Source organism: Hyperolius riggenbachi, chromosome 8, assembly GCF_040937935.1.
Source record: "Hyperolius riggenbachi isolate aHypRig1 chromosome 8, aHypRig1.pri, whole genome shotgun sequence".
NCBI lineage: Eukaryota > Metazoa > Chordata > Amphibia > Anura > Hyperoliidae > Hyperolius > Hyperolius riggenbachi.
In genome coordinates, this window is record NC_090653.1 from 127852521 (window position 1) to 127870811 (window position 18291).

The following is an 18291-nucleotide window of genomic DNA, read 5'->3' on the forward strand; positions in this document are numbered from 1 at the left end:
TACACACAATGCTATATATAGCGTGGCTGAGCGAGGTGCACAGTGGCAGTAACACAATGCTATATATAGCGTGGCTGAGCGAGGTGCACAGTGGCAGTACACACAATGCTATATTAGTCAGGCTAAGCCGTGTACACAGAGTGTCAGAAAACACAATGCTATATATATAGCGTGGCTGAGCGAGGTGCACAGTGGCAGTACACACAATGCTTTATAGTCAGGCTGAGCCGTGTACACAGAGGGCCATATGCAATTCACTTTTTCACCTGAGTTTTCTCCTGGGTGATATTTTTAAATTTGTTAATAAAATGCATTTTAAGCCATTAGAAAGCCATAAAACGCTCAAAATAATTTTGATAGAACCTTTTCATTTACTTTTTGGTACTTTTTTAGTTGAAAAGTGCTGGAACGTTATTTTAAATCAAAGATGAAAAATTATCTCCTAGGAGAAAACTTGGGTGAAAAATGTAATTGCATATGGGCCAGAGTGTCAGTAAACAATGGTATATAGTCTGGCTGAGCGGTGTACACAGAGTGTCAGTAAACAACGGTATATAGTCTGGCTGAGCGGTGTACACAGAGTGGCAGTAAACACAATGCTATATATAGCGTGGCTGAGCGAGGTGCACAGTGGCAGTACACACAATGCTATATATAGCGTGGCTGAGCGAGGTGCACAGTGGCAGTACACACAATGCTATATATAGCGTGGCTGAGCGAGGTGCACAGTGGCAGTACACACAATGCTATATTAGTCAGGCTAGCCTAAGCCGTGTACACAGAGTGTCAGAAAACACAATGCTATATATATAGCGTGGCTGAGCGAGGTGCACAGTGGCAGTACACACAATGCTATATATAGCGTGGCTGAGCGAGGTGCACAGTGGCAGTACACACAATGCTATATATAGCGTGGCTGAGCGAGGTGCACAGTGGCAGTACACACAATGCTATATATAGCGTGGCTGAGCGAGGTGCACAGTGTCAGAAAACACAATGCTATATATATAGCGTGGCTGAGCGAGGTGCACAGTGGCAGTACACACAATGCTATATATAGCGTGGCTGAGCGAGGTGCACAGTGGCAGTACACACAATGCTATATATAGCGTGGCTGAGCGAGGTGCACAGTGGCAGTACACACAATGCTATATTAGTCAGGCTAGCCTAAGCCGTGTACACAGAGTGTCAGAAAACACAATGCTATATATATAGCGTGGCTGAGCGAGGTGCACAGTGGCAGTACACACAATGCTATATATAGCGTGGCTGAGCGAGGTGCACAGTGGCAGTACACACAATGCTATATATAGCGTGGCTGAGCGAGGTGCACAGTGGCAGTACACACAATGCTATATTAGTCAGGCTAGCCTAAGCCGTGTACACAGAGTGTCAGAAAACACAATGCTATATATATAGCGTGGCTGAGCGAGGTGCACAGTGGCAGTACACACAATGCTATATATAGCGTGGCTGAGCGAGGTGCACAGTGGCAGTACACACAATGCTATATATAGCGTGGCTGAGCGAGGTGCACAGTGGCAGTACACACAATGCTATATATAGCGTGGCTGAGCGAGGTGCACAGTGGCAGTACACACAATGCTATATATAGCGTGGCTGAGCGAGGTGCACAGTGGCAGTACACACAATGCTATATTAGTCAGGCTAGCCTAAGCCGTGTACACAGAGTGTCAGAAAACACAATGCTATATATATAGCGTGGCTGAGCGAGGTACACAGTGGCAGTAAACAATGCTATGTATAGTGTGGCTGAGCGAGCGGTGTACTACTGTTCCCAGCAGCGACACACAATGACTGGGGGGGACCCTGGCTAGCGTGGCTGGAGAGCGAACTACCCTGCCTGCCTACCCAAAGCTAAACCCACAGACAAATGGCGGAGATATGACGTGGTTCGGGTATTTATTTACCCGAACCACGTGACCGTTCGGCCAATCAGAGCGCGTTCGGGCCCGAACCACGTGACCCGTTCGGCCAATCACAGCGCTAGCCGAACGTTCGGGGAACGTTCGGCCATGCGCTCTTAGTTCGGCCATGTGGCCGAACGGTTTGGCCGAGCACCGTCAGGTGTTCGGCCGAACTCGAACATCACCCGAACAGGGTGATGTTCTGCAGAACCCGAACAGTGGCGAACACTGTTCGCCCAACACTATATGTGGAGCATGTTTTAATTTTTTGCAGGTATTGAATTGAGCCACATGAGAGGAGCGCTGTCATTCATCTTTCTATGATATTTACATTATAACTCAATGAGTAACTGTGACTAAACATTATCCAAATTAAACAAAACACATTTAAACATAAATAGAAGATACCGTAATAACTGCGCTTCTGTTTGTGCTTGTGTTTCTTCCAGTATAAAACAATCAACGGGTAAAACAACACCCCCCCCCCCCCCATCAGGTGGGGACTCACTGGATAGTGCGGCCTTCAGGACCCGATATCGTGTTTGGGGTATTGGCCACCCCACAGCCTCTCTGGCACCTCCTGTCCGGTCCATCAGGGACTCAAGTTCATCACCAGCTGTGTATAATAAAAATGGAGACTCCTCATCGCGTAAAAGTCTACTTATGGCTTTATTAGTTTTTTTTAAAAGGTATGCATATACATGCAGAAATAATCAGCAAAAACGTAAAAAGTTCCAGTAATAAGTGTTCCGAACATGGGATAGTGATAACTCAATATGAGCGATTAGGGATCACTTAAAGCAAAGTAATGCACTTAGCTGGGGTGGGTAGAGCACCCAGGCACCACCTAACAGCCTGCCCGCTGTCCACAGATGTCACTCCCGCTATCATTGCTAATACTGCTCACTGGAAGGAATAAAAACAGCTCCTACACGAATACCACCGGTCGCGTCCGAGGAGTTGCCATAGCAATGAGACGTTGGGCGGAGTCGCGACGTGACGTCAGCACGAAAGTCTGGTCGGACTCGACCGGCAGTATTTGCGTAGGAGCTGTTTTTATTCCTTCCAGTGAGTAGTATTAGCACTGATAGCGGGAGTGACATCTGTGGACACTGGGCAGGCTGTTAGGTGGTCCCTGGGTGCTCTACCCACCCCAGCTAAGTGCATTACTTTGCTTTAAGTGATCCCTAATCGCTCATATTGAGTTGTCACTATCCCATGTTGGGAACACTTATTACTGGAACTGTTTATGTCTTGGCTGATTATTTCTGCATGTATATGCATACCTTTTAAAAAACCGAATATAGCCATAAGTAGACTTTTACGGGATAAGGAATCTACATTTTTATTATATACAGCTGGTGATGAACTTGAGTCCCTGAAGGACCGGACAGGGGGTGCCAGAGAGGCTGTGGGGTGGCCAATACCCTGAACGTGACATCGGGCCATGAAGGCTGCACCATCCGGTGAGTCCCCACCTGATGGGGGGTGTTGTTTTACCCATTGATATACTGCAAGAAACACAAGCACAAACAGAAGCGCAGTTATTATCTTCTATTTATGTCTATGAGTGGTACACACACTGAATAGCAGCGCTCCACACCTGTTACATGATATAAGACTCTGTAGTGTGTATGTGGTGCTTGTACATGGACTTTTGCACGAAATATTAACTGATTCACAGTAAAATTTCCTTGAGGATTGAGGAGTCTTCTATATGAGTGCAGTCTTCCAAGTGTGATTTTATTCTATATTGTGTATATTGAATACAGCAGCACACTATTGGTTATTTGGTGCTAGTACATGGACTTTTGAATTACATTTTAAATTGATTTACAGCATAAATTCCTTGAGGATTGAGTAGTCCCCTATATGAGCGCAGTGTTCCAAGTGTGATTCCATTCTACATATTTAAACATAAATAGCAGTCGAAATGCTATTCAAGCACAAATAAAATGTTGTTATACAAACAATGGTGTACACAAGCCAGGGCCGGGTTTACCATATGGCACTGTAGGCACGTGCCTACAGACGCCTGACAATGGAAAGGCGGCCGGGCTCACTCCCTTTCCTGAGTGCCGCCCTCTCTTCTTCCCTATGCAGAGTCCTGAGCAGAGCATAAATGGTGAGAAGTTACTCACCCTGCTCTTGGCATTCCACTGATAAGATCTACTACCTTCTGTCGTGAGTACCTCTATCTACCTAATACTTGGGGGCACCTCTAGCTACTTAATACTGAGGTACCTCTAGCTATCTAATGCTTGGGGGCACTTCTAGCTACTTATTAGTGAAGGTATTTCTGGATACCTAATACTAAGCAGCACCTGTAGCTACCTATGATGAGGAAGGCAAATAAGGGAGAAGTGACAGCTGGGGCAGCCAGCACACTTGCGGTGCAGTTCGGCGGTGGGTTGTAGGTTGTAGGGTGCCAGGACATCTGTGCCTATAGGCTCCTGTGATGTAAATCCAAGCCTGACACAAGCTTTTTAATGGACATCTGAGTTGAAAATAAACTGATGATTAAAACAATTGCATCTATCCTCAATCTCCTAAAAATGACTTTTTTAGATATCCCACAGTTTTATTTTATATTTAGATCTAGTTTTTACATTTTTACTGTTTCAATGTCTCTGCTCAAAGACAGCTTCATCAAAGTATGTCAGAGCTCAAATCTATGAATTTTTGACCCTTTGTATCTCTTATCAGCTCACAGAAGCCATCTACTGATAGGAAAGTGTTTTATGGCTTCAATTACTTCTCAGTGAGGTTTATGCTATAGTACAACCCAACTCCCGACCTGGACAGAAACAGTCGGTCACTTGCACACCTGGTGTTTCACTCTTTCAGCCAGAGAAAGAAAAACAGGAACACAGCCTAGTTATTTGCGTGCTTGGCACTGTACATACACGTTTATCTCATCATGTCACATGTCACCTCGGTTGTTCTTTTAAAGTGGACCTGAACTCTCATCTGTGACTAATCACAAGTGTAATTTGATCTCTCAGCTGAGTTAGCTGGCTGGCCCAGCAGAGCATCTAATTTGTAAACACAGGATGTTAGCCCTATGTCTGCTTCCATGAAAGCAGGAAGTAAACACACTGTAGATTTATTGCAGGATTTGTATCAGCTGTAACAAAAGAAATTTTTTTTATGAAAAGGTCATTATGCTGTTGCTTATCTTTTAGAGCAAAGAGGAAGTTCTGAGTTCAGATCCACTTTAAAATAATTGCCAAGCTAGTAATGCAGGTCCTCACCACCAGGCAACACCCCAGCTTACCAACTGTGTGGCTTATGTCCAGACACACTTTTGATTATTAGTACTGTAAACCACGTCCCAAACCAACACACTACCGTTTCTTATGGTATTATCTTATAATAAGTATCATTCATGGCTCAGAGTGGTCTGGCTAAAAAGTAGTATTTGTGCAAAGAAACCGCAGAACCCATCTGCGAGCCAAAGCACTCAATGAGTCATGTATATAGAAAAATAGAAAAACTTTTTATTATTTACATTAAAACTCCCTATGTTGGGATAAATGGATCAACATAAATATACAACTCAGCATTGAATATAAAAGAAAAAAATGTACAACGGTCTGTAAGCCCAATCAGCATGCCCTATGGTGGCCACCTGGATGTAATAGTATCCCCTTAAAGCGATAAAGGTCGCCTGCTAGCCTGTATAGGCGTAGAGTATATATAGGTATACACTTTCATGGATGGTGATGGAGTATGTCCATTGGTTCAAAAGTATGGTGGTAGATAGCACATTGCAAGAGATCAATCCCACTATTCAGTTGTCAGCTAGAATGCTTGTGGATGTCCAATCACAACATCCATATAGGTTTTCAGCAAGCAACAAAAGTTCCAGCTCTGTAACAAGTAATGAACTGTAAAGCCTGTAGATGTCCAATCGCAACATCCATGTAAATATTCGTAAGGCAAGATAAGTTCCAACTTCATGCAATAACTTTGTTTTATAGCTACCACTCCTGGAAAGATTCCATGCGTCACACATCCATGCACCGCTTCAGATTGTCCATCTGAGGTAGAAGAATGAGATGTAATAAAGGTCCGCAAGCATGGGGGAAACATCCAGGGATATGAGCTGCAAGCTGTAGTGGGTTCAATTGTCGACCGGTTTCGCCGGTAATCCGGCTCCTCAGGACCCCAGACCGTGTGATTGCTGAGTATAGCATCTCCGGCGCACCCCACGCCATAAAAGGCGTCTCACCCGGAAGCACGTCATCCGCAACCAAAGTGAGGCGCGGTCAGTGCGTTCCAGGCAGCTCGGGTCCGCCGGAAGCCAATCGGCTCGCGCATGCCCTCTGCGCCGCCAAGGGATCCGGCTGGACATGCGCAGACAGCTAGTGGGGAGGCCGGCCGACAGGCGTAATCAACGCCTATCGAACACGCCCCCCTTGTCTGCGCATAGATGGGATTAACCATATGCGCGCCGGAGCCCGCGGTGCACCCCCAACGCACAGCGCGACCAAGGATAAGAGGCTAGGGAAGGGTGTGGGGAGGAGTAGGGAAAGGGGGATAGGGGGATAAATGGGGAACTGGGAGGGAAGTCGCCATGTGTGCAACGGGCACACCACAGGATACAACGCGCAACGGAACCCCACCACCGAGCTTTAAAGGGGAACCCCGCACAAAGTTAGAAAATGAATACAAATCAATCAAAAAGACACATAAATTAATCTACAAATGAAAACAAAACATTAAATGAATAACAATCAACAAATGATCAGTAGATGGATGTGATCCCTCTGAAAAAATAGGGAATTCACGTCAGCGATTAATCTTATTGAATACACGAAAAATGGATGTTTCTATATTGTTATCTCACCACCGCACACAAATGTGTATTGTGGGATAACAGTGTCCCTGTAGTTACAGGGTATAAAGGACTGGGTATACCAGGCTCTCCCAGGGCAGGGGGAAGAGAAGAAGAGGAGGGGAAGGGAAAAATGGGGAAGGGGAGGGGGCGGGGAGGGAAAAAGAAGGAGGGAGAAAAGGAAGGGGAGAAAAAGAGAAGAAGACGAAGAAGGAAGCAGCGGTCCCCCAACAAACAGGGGGGCTGCGCCCAATAGCACCTTTGCTTTAAGTTCCCCATTTATCCCCCTATCCCCCTTTCCCTACTCCTCCCCACACCCTTCCCTAGCCTCTTATCCTTGGTCGCGCTGTGCGTTGGGGGTGCACCGCGGGCTCCGGCGCGCATATGGTTAATCCCATCTATGCGCAGACAAGGGGGGCGTGTTCGATAGGCGTTGATTACGCCTGTCGGCCGGCCTCCCCACTAGCTGTCTGCGCATGTCCAGCCGGATCCCTTGGCGGCGCAGAGGGCATGCGCGAGCCGATTGGCTTCCGGCGGACCCGAGCTGCCTGGAACGCACTGACCGCGCCTCACTTTGGTTGCGGATGACGTGCTTCCGGGTGAGACGCCTTTTATGGCGTGGGGTGCGCCGGAGATGCTATACTCAGCAATCACACGGTCTGGGGTCCTGAGGAGCCGGATTACCGGCGAAACCGGTCGACAATTGAACCCACTACAGCTTGCAGCTCATATCCCTGGATGTTTCCCCCATGCTTGCGGACCTTTATTACATCTCATTCTTCTACCTCAGATGGACAATCTGAAGCGGTGCATGGATGTGTGACGCATGGAATCTTTCCAGGAGTGGTAGCTATAAAACAAAGTTATTGCATGAAGTTGGAACTTATCTTGCCTTACGAATATTTACATGGATGTTGCGATTGGACATCTACAGGCTTTACAGTTCATTACTTGTTACAGAGCTGGAACTTTTGTTGCTTGCTGAAAACCTATATGGATGTTGTGATTGGACATCCACAAGCATTCTAGCTGACAACTGAATAGTGGGATTGATCTCTTGCAATGTGCTATCTACCACCATACTTTTGAACCAATGGACATACTCCATCACCATCCATGAAAGTGTATACCTATATATACTCTACGCCTATACAGGCTAGCAGGCGACCTTTATCGCTTTAAGGGGATACTATTACATCCAGGTGGCCACCATAGGGCATGCTGATTGGGCTTACAGACCGTTGTACATTTTTTTCTTTTATATTCAATGCTGAGTTGTATATTTATGTTGATCCATTTATCCCAACATAGGGAGTTTTAATGTAAATAATAAAAAGTTTTTCTATTTTTCTATATACATGACTCATTGAGTGCTTTGGCTCGCAGATGGGTTCTGCGGTTTCTTTGCACAAATAACACTTTTGATTATCCCTGGAAATTGATTGCTACATAACATTTATTCATAAAGCATTCAAAAGAAAAAAAATGCAGGCCCTAAAGAAGATGAGGGAAGGGGAGAAAATGTGAGATCAGCAACTCGAGATAATGAGATTACAATTTTTTGACTTTGTTGCAAAATTGTTGCAAATGTCACGCAGCTTGGAACTTGGCCAATCAATCTTGGCCATTGCTGCCAAGAACATTTTGTTTCAAGCTACATATAATTTGCATCAAATTCGGAAAATTAGCTCCTCTTTTGTTGTCGCTATCGGCGACATACCAGTTGTGCAGCAGGAAGAGGATTATTACCCACCTTAGGACACAGGTGTAGAATCCACTGTCTTGTACCTCGGCTGAATGAATCCACAGCGAGTCATCATCTTTGCTCATTCTAGCCATTGAAAATAAAATAGGTTCTTCCAAGTCTCCTTTGGTTTTATACCACATGAGCCTGAGTCCTGCATTCTGTGCCATGGTGTAATTAGTCCTGATATAACTATAAAAGAGAGCACATTTCACCCGGACAGGATCCCCAGCCAGTGACATGTAGGTGTTGAGGTCCACTGACCAGTCAATGCAGCCGTCAGCTGGAAGGAAAAAGAAAAGACATTTTTAGGAAACTAGTAACAACAGTGGTACGTCTATCATGTCGGTTTTATGCTAACTTTCATTTACATTTCATATTCATTGCTGGCAGTGAGGTAGCATCTATTTTATTTCATACTGCTAATTAACAAATTAAAATAGCGGCTGTATATCTCACAGATACAGTGTAGTAGCAGATGTTCTTGGCAATCAGAAATAAAACAATTACAATTAATCTGATTAAACTGGCTTTAGAAAGAACCTTGAACTTTATTTAATAGACTGTGCACTTGACTCATTAGTGAGGAACTGTTTAAGTGGATGAAGGACGATGAATGTTTGTGAGCTCTGAGGTATCATTGACCAACATGCTCTCCATACCGATCAACGGAAAGCATTGTCACACTGAGATTAATGTGAGCATGTAAGGCCCTTCCACTCTCTCCCACATAAAGCGAAGTCAGATTTGGGAAACAAGACAAAGGGTTGTGCTTTGTGCAGGAAGAATTTTTTTTTTGAGTTCAGTTATTATCCTAAAGTTGTAGTAACAAAGGCCCATATGTGATGGAAGAAAAATGGTTGCTTCTGCTCTGCTGGTATTTTTGTGTTAGTTGTACAACTACAAGTGAAGATGAGAACTTTCATTGCGCAAATGTCACCTTTTCACAAACTTTGAAGTGGGGACCCAGTGATGCAAGGTGAGAGTGATATCCACTATGCCACCATGGCATCCATCAATTCTTCTCTCCCTACATTCACTGCATTGGGAATTGTGCTTATAGCAGACATTCTACTCCCAAAAAAAAAAAAAAATATATATATATATATATATATATATATATATATATATTTGTTATTATTAAATATCAAATATCTTAATATAATGACAGGAATTCTGTAAAATATACCATAACCCAAATTGTAGTTTGCAAACAAAAGCTGCAGCTGAGCTCTCCTCACAAAGACAATTCCACACATACATGTCTGTGCATAACTGAAACCATTTTTAGGAGATAGGTAAGTCCACAATTGCTTTTCCTTTGGACAACAAGATCAAGTCCAAGCAAACATTCCCTCAAGGTCTTTCAGAGACAGGGAAAACTGGAAAAGCTCTTAGACACCCATAAAACAAACACACCAAATTCTGCAGGGTCGGCAAGCAAGATTAAAGGATACTATGCACTACTTTTACTATTTATATTACTTTTTTGCACAAGTAATATTGCCTGTTTACAAATTACAGTTTATCTGCTAAGCTGCCATTGCATTTTATTAGCTGCTGTATTTATATATAAAAATATATCTAGTGATCATTTCTCAGCTCCCTCTGCTTCTCAGCTCAGTGCAGTTCCATTTCAGCACGCTGCTGGCTGTATACTATTTGTAGCAACAGAGGAATGTAAACAAAATATAATGTTATCACCTCCAGAAGCTTTCCACTGAAGAACAAAGTACTGTGTTTAACAGTTTGAATGCTGTTCTGCTACATTTTTTTTTCTTTTGATGACAGCAGATTTTATGCTGTAAATATTTTAGGACAAAGAGAAAATGCTGACTTTCATACCACTTTAAGTGCACTCTGTACAAGTCTGTCGAGGATAATCTCTCCTTTCAAGCACAATTATACCACATTGGTGGGAAGCAGGAAATTTGGGCGTATGAGACATAAAGGGCACCGCCATTGACTTGACTTGTTAAATATCGTCAATATTGCCATTGTTAAATATAATTTAATGGGCGCCAAACGGAAAATGTTGGCACCTGGTGAATAATAACGTTTACAATGAGCGCCTGGTGAATAATAACGTTTACAAACATACTTACCATAGTTATTGTTTCTATTTACGTAAAGTTTGACCACTTCCGTACCAGCAGTCTCTGCCCCCTTAACCATTTACCGCCATCCTAACGTATTAAAACGTCATGCTTACCGCTATTAACAGCAACATGACGTTTTAATACGTCGCGCATTCCCGCCGCTGCTACCGCCGTGTGTCCGCCGCTACCGCCGCCATTACCGTCGGGATCCCGTGCTGGGCGATTGGGGAAGAGGACTGAACAGTCCTCTACCCAATCGCAGTGCCTGGAGTGAATGGACGTGACCGCGAACAGCGGCTACGTCCATTCACATAAACAGGAAATGTAACAGTTTAATAAAGTGTGTAAAAAAAAAAAAAAAAAGTGAACACGTCCTATGAGTGTTCACCAGCGCCATCTTGTGGCCAAAAAGTATATTACACTTACAAAATACATACATTTTCAAGTATATACACATCATTAATAAAATTACACTTCCAACCCTCCCCCCCCAAAAAAAACACTTGTAAAAAAAAAAAATCAGCTTAAAAAAAAAAAAATAGTTGCCTTAGGGACTCAGCTTTTTTTATTCTATATTTTATGGGGGAAAATTAATTTTAATTTATTACATAGGGGCTTGTAATTATGGCCAGAACAAACAGAAAAATAACCACTTATATTTCAAAATAATATACTGTCGCCATACATTGTGGTAGGGACATAATCTAAACGGTTTAATTATCGGGACCACTGGGCAAATAAAACGTGTTTGTTTTATCCACAGGAGAATGTTTAATTTTAAAACTATAAAGGCTGAACACTGAGAAATAATGATTTTTTTTCTTTTTTTTTTCTGTTTTTCTCATTAAAATGCATTTAGAATAAAAAAATTCTTAGCAAAATGTACTATCCACAGAAAGCCTAATTGGTGGCGAAAAAAACGAGGTATAGATCATTTTCTTGTGATAAGTAGTAATAAAGTTATTAGGGAATAAAAGGGAGGAGCGCTGACAACTGAAAATTGCTCTGGTCCGTTAGGATAAAAACCCTTGGGGGTGAACTGGTTAAGGACCAGAGACTGCTGGCACAGTATAACGCCGTTTGCCGAGGAATCGATGCACATATGCGCCGATTTTGCCGGTCACGACACTGCCCCATCACCGCAGGCTCCTCTTTCTGCCATTTCTATAATGGCAGAGTGCTGACAGCCGGTCAGGAGCCGATTTCATTGGCTCCTGACACTGTCAATCAATGGGAGCCAATGTGATTGGCTCTCCGTAATCACACGGTCTGGAGCCAATGAAAGCAGTTCCTGACCTGCTTACAGAGTTCTGCGGAGTGAGCAGATTGCGGCAGGTTCAGAGCGGCGAGATTTGCAGTATCGACGGTAACGTTGGGGATGCGTCTTTCAGCGGGACCTTGAATCTACGTACAGTCAGGGCCGCAGCACCACCTGTTGGACGGAGATTTATACTTTGTCGGTCCGGAACCAGTTAATAACTAAAACTATATTACCTGGAAAATACAAATACTTCTCAAATAACTGGAGTTTTAGGGTTAGGCACTACTAGGGGAGTATTAAGGCTTAGTAAAGTTTGATAACAAACAATATCTGGCAAATACTCCTTAAATAACTAAATATATCAATTTAAAAAATAATTTGATAAACTATATGATATGGGGGTCTTAGGGTTAGGCACCACCAGGGGGGGGTCTTAGGGTCAGGCTTTATTAGGGGGGGTTCTAGGGTCAGGCTCCACCAGGGAGGGTCTAGGGTCAGGCTTCACTGGGGGGGGGGTCTAGGGTTAGGCACCCCCAGGTGGGTCTAAGGGGTAGGAATAGGTAGAGGGAGGGTTCTGTGTGAGACTAGGGTTAGATTTAGTTGTAGTAAAATATTGGTAGTATTTACTAATGTTTTACTATAGTTATTATGAATAAACCTTTTTTATTGTTATAAACAATATTTTCAGATTTATTACATGAAGAAACAATAAAACAATAAAATAAGGTTATAGACAATATTATACAATTATTGCGAGTATACCTACTGTATATTATCGTTTCCAGTGTTATAACCAATATTTTCAGATTTTTTTTTCACAAGAAGAAATAATAAAATATGGTTATAGAATATATCATTAAGTTTCTTTTACACCACGCAGCCTTTTTTTACAGGCGCTCTTTTTTGATGTACTCACATTGGTGTCAGTTTACCATTATCATATTGGGGTGTATATATGTGTCTTTCTTATTCCTGCACTTTAGGGTTATTACTCCATTTATGTACATGTTTATGATTAGAGTACTAATAATGACTAATGTTTTGATAGTGAATTAATAATATTGAGAAGAATTTTGCATTTAACAGTCATTTGGGAGTTTAGTTTTTTTCAAAAGTGGAAGAGAGTTTAGCTTTACTGATAGTTTAATACTGGAAGGGTAAACAAAGTGGTTTGAAGCCACGAGTATTTAGTATTTGTGAAATACTATCTTTATTGTACATAAAATATTAGGAAATTACATGATTAAAGGCAGAAGTGCAGCAAACAGAGAAATGTACAGCTAAAGCACATATGCAAAGGATTTGTAATTCTGTTCAGCCAGTCCTGTGACGCCCACACCGACAGCTAAGTGGATGATCTGACAAGCTGTATACACAGCCTTACAGCACTTCCACCTGATGAAATGAGGTTGCCTTTGAAAGTGTTGTTTATTGCTTGATAGATTATTTAACCTCCTGGGCGTTTCATTGCTGCCTGGATTTTAATGTCAAAAGCGGTACATTTTCTTATGATTTGTTTTTTATATATTGTAGGCCTGTAACTTACCGAAATATGGCTAAACAAGTGTCTAGTAGACATCCTGAGTTAATTTAATAATAAAATGAATATAAAAAAAAAAAAGAGAACAACCTACTCAAAAAAGAATATTGGATCCTGCTAAAACATAGATGCATTAATACTGGACAGTAGAGATGGCTTGAACCTCCGCAAAAAGTTCGGTTCGAGCGAACTTCCGTGAACCGCAATAGACTTCAATGGGGAGGCGAAGTTCGAAAATTAGAAACAGTTATGCTGGCCACAAAAGTGATGGAAAAGATGTTTCAAGGGGTCTAACATTTGAGTTTTTGCATGACGGAGTGGGATACACGCCAAAAGTAGTGGGAAAAATCTAGATTTGACGCACAGCAGTGTTTTAAGGGCAAAAATCACATTGCATGCTAAATTAGAGGCCTAAAGTGCTTTAAAACATCTTGCATGTGTATACATCAATCAGGTAGTGTAATTAGTGTACTGCTTCACACTGACAGACCAAAGTCACTGTGTAACGCACCGCACACAGCAGTTTGTGTAGTGACGGCCGTACTGGACTGGTGCGCACCATGACGAGAGTGCAGGTAATGGCGGCTTTCCAGCCCATATGGTCGCCGGGCTGAGGTAGCTCAATGACAGAACAGTGACTGTCCAGCTGATTGAATTTGGTCTGCCCACAATGAAGCAACAACCTTATTATCTTGGGTGTGCCCCCCCCCCCGAGTGTGCCCCCCCCCCCCCCCCGAGTGTGCCCCCCCCCCAAGACTTTCAAAATGTAAAAATGAAGGGAGCAGGCATGTGTATGAGGCTCTCCTCCTGCCCAATGCTCCTCCTGCTCTTCTTTATCCCCCTCGGTTACAGTACAATGTCCCCCAAAGCTACTACCGGGTCAGGAGGGTTGTTAAGTGACGCGCGTCCTTGATCGCGAGCCTACGCACTGTGTAGGTGTGAAGTAGCTTCATGGGGACATTACACCATAATGGAGGGGGACAGAGGAGAATGGGGGATTGATGGATGAGGATAGCTTCATACACATGCCTGCTTCCCCCATTTTTACATTTTCACATGGGCTGAAGTATCCTTTAAGTAAGCTCAGTAGAACAATGAGGTCACCACTCTGCTCATTCTGGTCTATCATTCAGTCAGGTACATTCCAATGCTTGGCCAACAATGCCGTGCAATTCCTAAAAGCTTGACTATATCACATTGTTGGCCTTCCTTATGCCTTTATAGTCCCTGTCTGTCCATGGGAGTACAAGAATTTAATCTAAAGCCAGATTAAGATACTTATAAAAACTGGATTAAAAATGTATCATTTTGATTTAATGAAAACATAACAGGATTGAATGGTGTTACATATGTGCCTAGGGTCCAGCTTTCGATGTTAAAATATAAACATTAATGGGACAATAACTATATCTAAACCAAGAATGTCCTTAGTCATCAAGATCATGTGGGAACTCAACTTGCAATTAAACTCCGCAAACGTGAAAAGAATGCCTAACAAGCTGGCTGTCAGCAAGCATAAAATACAATTCATGGCTTGAGCTCACTTTATAACCTGAGGACCTGCATGGTTTATATTCAGCAATTTAAAGAAATGAATTAATGAACAGTGCTGGGCAGACAGTACTTAATCCATTAGGAAATTACTGGCTCATCACAGCACTCACCATAGATGCTTTGTGAAAAGTTTTCTCAGCTAAAAGAGGCAAAGGGACAAGTTTACCACAAAGGAGAGTATGAATAGCTGTAATAAAGTGCCATCTACACAACAGGAATTCAATATCCAAACTTTACGCTGCTGTGAGATGTGCTCTAGAAAATCTTGTAAAAGCATTAAAAATAATTCAGTGTGAGAAATGGTCAGTTACAGATATTTTTCTCCAACAAAGTCTAAACTTCCTGGAAAAGTTTCATAGAACAGAAAGCTGTGGATATATGCTATGTGAACACACATTTGAGAACATCTGATAGGACTGGTGCACACCAAGCGTTTTTGGTAGCTTTTTCAAAACCACTGCCGCCTGGGAAAACGCTTGGCTAATGTATCTCAATGGGATGGTGCACACCAGCGGTTTGAGGTTTCTAGCAAACCGCAAATTTTGCTCCTGCAGCATTTTTGCGGTTTGCAGATTCGTTTCTGCCTTAATGTTATAGGAAAAGCTCAAACCACTATGAAAAACGCTAGATCAGAGCAGTTTTCCAGGTGTTTTTGTTACAGAAGCTGTTCAGTAACCGCTTTTACTGTAATCTGCTACACAAAAACACTCCAAAAAATGCTAGGCATTTTTTTTTTTTAACTTCTTTTTATTAACATAAAATAATAATACAATCCAACATGACTTGTACAGGTCAGGAGTATCCAATCATATTTGCATTTGAATGTTGATCATATGCGTCGCAGTTACAGACAGTCACGAAGATATATTACACAGGAGAACATCATAAAATTACCGGGTTATTTGGCAGGATCAAATATACAACCCAAGTGCCAACAGGGCACTTGTATAACAAGCTACTTCTACATGAGGGCATATCGCTTGGTCGTGTGGCACAGTTTAACTCAATGTATATAGATCACTCTGGTAGAGAGTCTACTGTTTCCTGGGAGTCTAACCAAATATCCCATATTTTCCCAAATTTCGCGGGTGCGCCTCTATGGGCAAAGAGAATCTTCTCATACTGAACCACTTCATTAACTAAACTTTTCCAGTGTTGGATCTGAGGACCATCAACAGCTAGCCATTTAAGTATTATTGTTTTCCGAGCAAGAAAAAGTGTTTCTCTTAAGAAAATTTGTTTATATCGCTGATTGTCTTCCTCATTCATTAAACCAAACAGGCAAAATAAAGGAGCAAGGGGGACAGGGGTACCCACTATTTTAGTGAGGCATTGCGTTACCTGTACCCAAAAGGAGGACACTTTGGGACACTGCCAAATTAGATGGAAGAAATCTGCATCCGGGCTCCCACACTTAGGGCAGTCTGCTGTATCTCTGAGATTTTTGGATTTCAGAGCCAGAGGTGTCCAATATGCTTGGTGAACAACATATAATTGGATTAATCGGTTATGAGCTGCTGGGGAGGCTAAGCGAACTGAGAGGAAAATATCCTCCCAGTCCTCTTCCTGTATTTCTAAGTTTAGTGCATCCCATTTGGCAGGTCCCGTCATGCCCTGTCCTTCAAATTTAGCGTTCAGTAAGTGAGTATATAAATATGATGTTAATCCTTGAGCACCCTGTGTTTTTAGAACTCCAATTAAGGGATAATCAGAAATTGGGAGGCAACTTCTACCAAATTGGGCCCTGAGGGAATGTGAAAGCTGGAATGACCTAAGGTAGGCGGATCTAGGGACCTGGAACCGGCTTGTAATCTCTTCTGCCGAGAGAATCACTCCATTATTGGCCACTATTTGAGATATGTTTATTAAGCTTTTGTTGATCCAGAAGATTGGGTCTGGGGTAGATAGCAAATGTGGGAGGCCAGAGTTCTCCCATAAAGGAGTTTCAGGGGGGATGTCCGTGTATTTATGGGTTCTCTTACCACAGCGCCATACTTGTAGTGCCAACTTATGTAGAGGTAAGAGAGAGGTGTAAGAATTCCCAGCACCGGCTTCTAGAAAAGCAAATAAATTCTTACCGCGAAGGTGCTGGGCAAGCAACAATTCACTAGACCATTTATTGTAGCCGGGCATCCACGCCTGAATATAGCGCAGCTGGCCGGCCAAATAATAAAGAAAGAAGTCAGGGAGGGCTAAACCACCCTCATCCAATGGTCTGGTGAGTGATTGTAATTTGATCCTAGCCCTCTTATTACCCCATAGAAAGGAAGCAACCACACTGTTTAATTTAGAAAAAAAGGATTTAGGGATAGGGACTGCCGAGTGCTGTACCACATATAAGATCTTAGGGAGAGAAATCATTTTAAGCAAATTCACCCGTCCCACTACTACCAAGGGAAGAGAACTCCAGGTTTTGCATTTGGCGGTTAATTCAGTTAGAAGAGGTGAAATATTAGCATTGAAAAAATCTGCTGGGTCTCTGGTTACCACAATGCCTAGGTATCTAAATCGGAAGCAGTAGATTTGGGCGCATGAGACAAGTGGACAAAAAGGGCGCCCCATTCACTTCCATTATAAATATCGTTTAATGGGCGCTGAACGGGGAAAATAAGGCGCCGGAGATTTTTAAGGATTTATAACGGCGCCCGGAGATTTTTAAGGATTTATAACTATGTTTGTGATGATTTAAGTTTACAAAATGAGCCCGTGACGAATAACGTTTATGAAGATAATAAATCACTATTTCTAAAACATTTCTAACACATTATTATCCACCCAAAAAAATAATTTACATTTTTTTTCTTTACATTTTTTATTTATTAATGTCTGTAAAACATTATTATCCATAGGGGGTTTTAGGTTTAGGCACCAACAGGGGGGTCTTAGGTTTAGGCACCAACTGGGGGGTCTTAGGTTTAGGCACCAACAGGGGGGTCTTAGGTTTAGGCACCAACAGGGGGGTCTTAGGTTTAGGCACCAACAGGGGGGTCTTAGGTTTAGGCACCAACAGGGGGGTCTTAGGTTTAGGCACCAACAGGGGGGTCTTAGGTTTAGGCACCAACAGGGGGGACTTAGGTTTAGGCACCAACAGGGGGGTCTTAGGTTTAGGCACCAACAGGGGGGTCTTAGGTTTAGGCACCAACAGGGGGGTCTTAGGTTTAGGCACCAACAGGGGGGTCTTAGGTTTAGGCACCAACAGGGGGGTCTTAGGTTTAGGCACCAACAGGGGGTCTAGGGGTTAGGGATAGGTACAGGGAGGGTTTTTAATAAACGAAAATATAAGTTTCACTTTACAAACAGGGACGATTAACGTTTTAAGAATTGC

At 42.8% G+C, this 18291-nt stretch overlaps 1 protein-coding gene across 6 annotated transcripts in view; it reads right to left on the minus strand.

Moving 5' to 3' along the window:
• IL1RAPL2 (interleukin 1 receptor accessory protein like 2) overlaps positions 1-18291 on the minus strand; it is a 1439628-nt gene that overhangs the window by 731576 nt on the left and 689761 nt on the right. For all 6 annotated transcript variants that reach the window (XM_068251064.1, XM_068251062.1, XM_068251061.1 and 3 more), the window contains one exon: positions 8522-8795. In XM_068251064.1, the coding sequence (XP_068107165.1) occupies positions 8522-8795 (274 nt within the window). The remainder of the gene's footprint in view (positions 1-8521; positions 8796-18291) is intronic.